Source organism: Calidris pugnax, unplaced genomic scaffold, assembly GCF_001431845.1.
Source record: "Calidris pugnax isolate Ruff unplaced genomic scaffold, ASM143184v1 scaffold343, whole genome shotgun sequence".
In the NCBI taxonomy this organism is placed as follows: Eukaryota; Metazoa; Chordata; class Aves; order Charadriiformes; family Scolopacidae; genus Calidris; species Calidris pugnax.
In genome coordinates this window covers 3695-7517 of record NW_015091052.1, presented here as the reverse complement: position 1 = coordinate 7517, position 3823 = coordinate 3695, and the positions used below count along the sequence as shown (strand labels likewise).

The following is a 3823-nucleotide window of genomic DNA, read 5'->3' as shown; positions in this document are numbered from 1 at the left end:
TTGGGCATTTTAGACACCCCCCCCCCCCCCCCAAAAGTCATTATTCCCACCAAACTCAGGCCCCCGGAACCACCATCTCAATCAGGATGAGGCATTTAAGACACTCCCCTCCCCAAAAAGTCATTCTTCAAGGATGCTCCATCAGAAGGGATGCTCTATGTCCTCCCCAAGCCCCTGACCCACCATCTCCAACCAGGGTGGGGCATCAAAGACCTCCCCCCCCAAAAAGTCATTCTTCAAGGATTCTCCATGGGAAGGAATGCTCTATGTGCTCCCCAATCCCCATCCAACCAGGATGGGGCATTTAAGCCCCCCCCAGCTCCCCAAAAGTCATTATCCAAGGATGTTCCATTGGGGATGGATGCTCCATGTCCCACCAACCTCAGGCCCCCAAACTCACCATCTCAACCAGGATGGGACATTTAAATCCCACCACCAAATCCCATCTGCACCCACCCAGCACAGGGATGTTCCATGGGGGGTGATGCCCCATGTCCCCCCAGATGCCCGACCCCACCACCTCAACCAGGATGGGGCATTTAAGACACCCCTTTCCCAAAAGAAGTCATTCTTCAAGGCTGTGCCATGGGGCAGAGGTGGCCCAAAGTCCCCATGATGAGACATTTGGGCCCCCCATTCCCTCAAACCCCATTTTTACCCACTCTCCCCCAGGATCCTCCATGGTGGGGGTGATGCCCCATGTCCCCCCAGCCCCTCATCCCCACCATCTCACCCAACGTGGGGCACCAAGGGCCCACTTCCCAAGCCCCATATCTCATGCCTGGACTTCCCCCCTCCCCACGGGCAGCCGGCGTGCGACCCACGGACCCCGGTGCCATGTCCCTGGCCCGGGCCATCGCCCAGGAGGCACCAGAGGTGGTGACACTGGTGGGGGTCTACGCTCACTGTGGAGACACCTACGGCTGCCATGATGTCCCTGCTGTCCAAGCCATCGCCCGGGCCACCACCGCCGCCCTGATGGACTTCGTCACCGCGTGAGTGGCCCCAATCCAGGCTGGGCAGGGTTAAGGGGGTTATTTTGGGGGAGGTGGGGGGGTGTCCTCCACCCCCCCTGGCCCCACCATAAAACCCCGGTGGCTGGTTGTAAATGCAAATCATCCCCCCCCCATAAAAGGAGGCCCTACAAAGCCCCCCCGGGGAGCTGGAGGAGGATGGTGGCGGCTCAGGTCACCTTTGATGTGGTTTTGATGGCCGGTTGTGACCTGTCATTGTGTTGTGTCCCCCCCCCCCCCCCCCCCCCCCTTTCCCTTTTTTTTTTTTTTCCTTTTTAAATCCTTTTCCTTACGGCTGGTTCTTAATTGGGGATGGTGAGGGGGGGTGGGATGTCCCCTGGGACCCCCCCATCTCCCTCCCCACCACCACCTGCGTGGGGACGTGCTTGGGACACGTCTGGGATGCTCGGGCACATAGAGGGGGAGGGGGGTCCCTGGCACATATCGGGGGGGGCTCTGGCACATTTTTTGGGGGGTAGGAGGGGTGGACATATTGGGGGGGTGCTCTGCCACATCTGGGGGCTCCCAGCCACATCTGGGGGTGCTCTGACACGTTGGGAGGGGGGACGAGTACATCCAAGGAGGGTCCTCAAGAACATCTGGGGGTGTTTTTACACATCTTGGGGGGTGGTGGAGTCTCTGGCACATCTGGGGGCTCCCAGCCACATCTGGGGGTGCTCTGACACGTTGGGAGGGGGGATGAGTACATCCAAGGAGGGTCCCCAAGAACATCTGGGGGTTTTTTTACACATCTTGGGGGGGGTGGTGTCTCTGGCACATCTGGGGGCTCCCGGGCACATCTGGAGATGCCTGGGGACATTTGGGAAAGGGGCTCTCTGCCACAGCTGGATGGCTCCTATGAATGTCTGGGGTGCTCCCTGGAACATCTGGGACTCCCTGAGGGATCATTTCCGGTCCCTCTCCTGTGGCACCCAAGGGTGATGGATCCACCTCTGGTCTTGCTCCCTACGGTGTCTGGGGGTGATGGATCCACCTCTGGTCCCACTCCTGTGGCATCCAGTGGTGATGGACCCACCTCTGGTCCCAATCCCATGGTGACCAAGGATGATGGACCCACCTCTGGTCCCAGTCCTCATGGTACTTGGGGGTGATGGACTCATCGCTGGTCTTGTTCCTGTGGCACCAAGGGTGATGGACCCACCTCTGGTCCCACTTCTATGGTGCCTGGCGGTGATGTCCCCTCCCGGCCATGCCCTGGCCTCTCAGAAGGTCCCATGTGCCAGCAGGCTGCGACAGGCGGGCATACCGTGTCCCCAGGCCACCATCGGCTCCACACCATCCTGCAGCCACCCGGTGCCGGAGATGGCCCAGCTCACCGAGCTCCACCCGGGCAACTACCTCTTCTATGGTGAGCTGGATGGAACCCCCCACCACCCCCCTGGTGTGACCTCCCCCCTAGCTAGGGTGGGCTGGACCCCAACCTGAACTGGGCACCTTCTTCTCCCAGACCTTCAGCAGACCCTGCTGGGTTCCTGCCAGCCGGAGGAGGTGGCCATCCGTGTCCTCACCAGGGTCATCGGTCACTACCCCCACCGCAACCAGCTGCTGGTGGACTGCGGGTGGGCTGCCCTCAGCCTCCACGGCCGTCACCAATCAACCGCGGGCTGTGCCACCATCGAGGGGCACCCCCAGCTCAGGTGAGCACCGTGGGGGTGGTGGTGGGGTGGGTGGTGGTGGGGTGGGTGGTGATGGAGGACACGTGGGGTGGGGACTTGACAGTGTTGTCCCCACAGGCTGGTGGGGCTGACCCAGGAGCATGGGCAGGTGGAAGCTGTTGATGGCCAGTTGGACTTCAAGCGCTTCCCGTTGGGCAGCACCCTGGCTCTCATCCCCTACCACGTGAGTACACGCCATGTCATGCCCTGTCATGCCATGTCATGCCATGTCATGCCATGTCATGCCATGTCATGCCCAACTCAACATCCCTCCCCACCCTGCAGGCCTGTGCCACCGCCGCCATGCACCCCGTCTACTATGTCCACGCCGAGGGGAAGGTGGTGGAGCTCTGGCACCCCGTCCGTGGCTGGTAGGAAGGAGAGCGAGGAGCTTCTGGGGTGCTGTGCCCCACGTTGGGGTGTTATGCCCCACGTTGGGGTGCTGCACCCACACCAAGACCCTGCACCCATGCCAAAACCCTGCACCCATGCCAAGAACCTCTACCTGCACCTATGTCCTCCACCCACACCAAGAGCCTGCACTCATTCCGGTCATGCCATGTCATGCCATGTCATGCCATGTCATGCCCAACTCAACATCCCTCCCCACCCCGCAGGCCTGTGCCACTGCCGCCATGCACCCCGTCTACTACGTCCATGCCGAGGGGAAGGTGGTGGAGCTCTGGCACCCCGTCCGTGGCTGGTAGGAAGGAGAGCGAGGAGCTTCTGGGGTGCTGTGCCCCACGTTGGGGTGTTATGCCCCACGTTGGGGTGCTGCACCCACACCAAGACCCTGCACCGATGCCAAAACCCTGCACCCATGCCAAGATCCTGTACCTGCACCAACGTCCTCCACCCACACCAAGAGCCTGCACCCATTCCTGGGTCCCACACCAGCATCCTGCACCCACGCTGAGGCCAGGCACCCAAACCAGGGTCCTGCACCCACGGCAGGGTGCTACACCCAAGCTGGGGTCCCACACCCATGCCAGGTGGCCAAGGTCCTCTACCCACGTCAAGGTGATGCACCCACACCAAGGTTCTGCGCCTATGCTGGTGTCCCATCACCCATGTTGAGGTCCCACACTTATACTGGGGTCCCACACCCATACTGGAGTCCCATGTCAGCATCCT

At 61.4% G+C, this 3823-nt stretch overlaps 1 protein-coding gene across 1 annotated transcript in view; it reads left to right on the top strand.

Moving 5' to 3' along the window:
• The window catches only part of LOC106896531 (D-threo-3-hydroxyaspartate dehydratase-like), a 7469-nt gene extending 4245 nt beyond the window's left edge, over window positions 1-3224 (top strand). Inside the window, exons 3-7 of the mRNA XM_014956609.1 lie at window positions 803-995; window positions 2261-2382; window positions 2482-2671; window positions 2768-2873; window positions 2975-3224. Coding sequence (XP_014812095.1) covers window positions 803-995; window positions 2261-2382; window positions 2482-2671; window positions 2768-2873; window positions 2975-3064 — 701 coding nt within the window. The 3' untranslated portion in view covers window positions 3065-3224. The remainder of the gene's footprint in view (window positions 1-802; window positions 996-2260; window positions 2383-2481; window positions 2672-2767; window positions 2874-2974) is intronic.
• The last annotated feature ends 599 nt before the right edge of the window (window positions 3225-3823 follow it).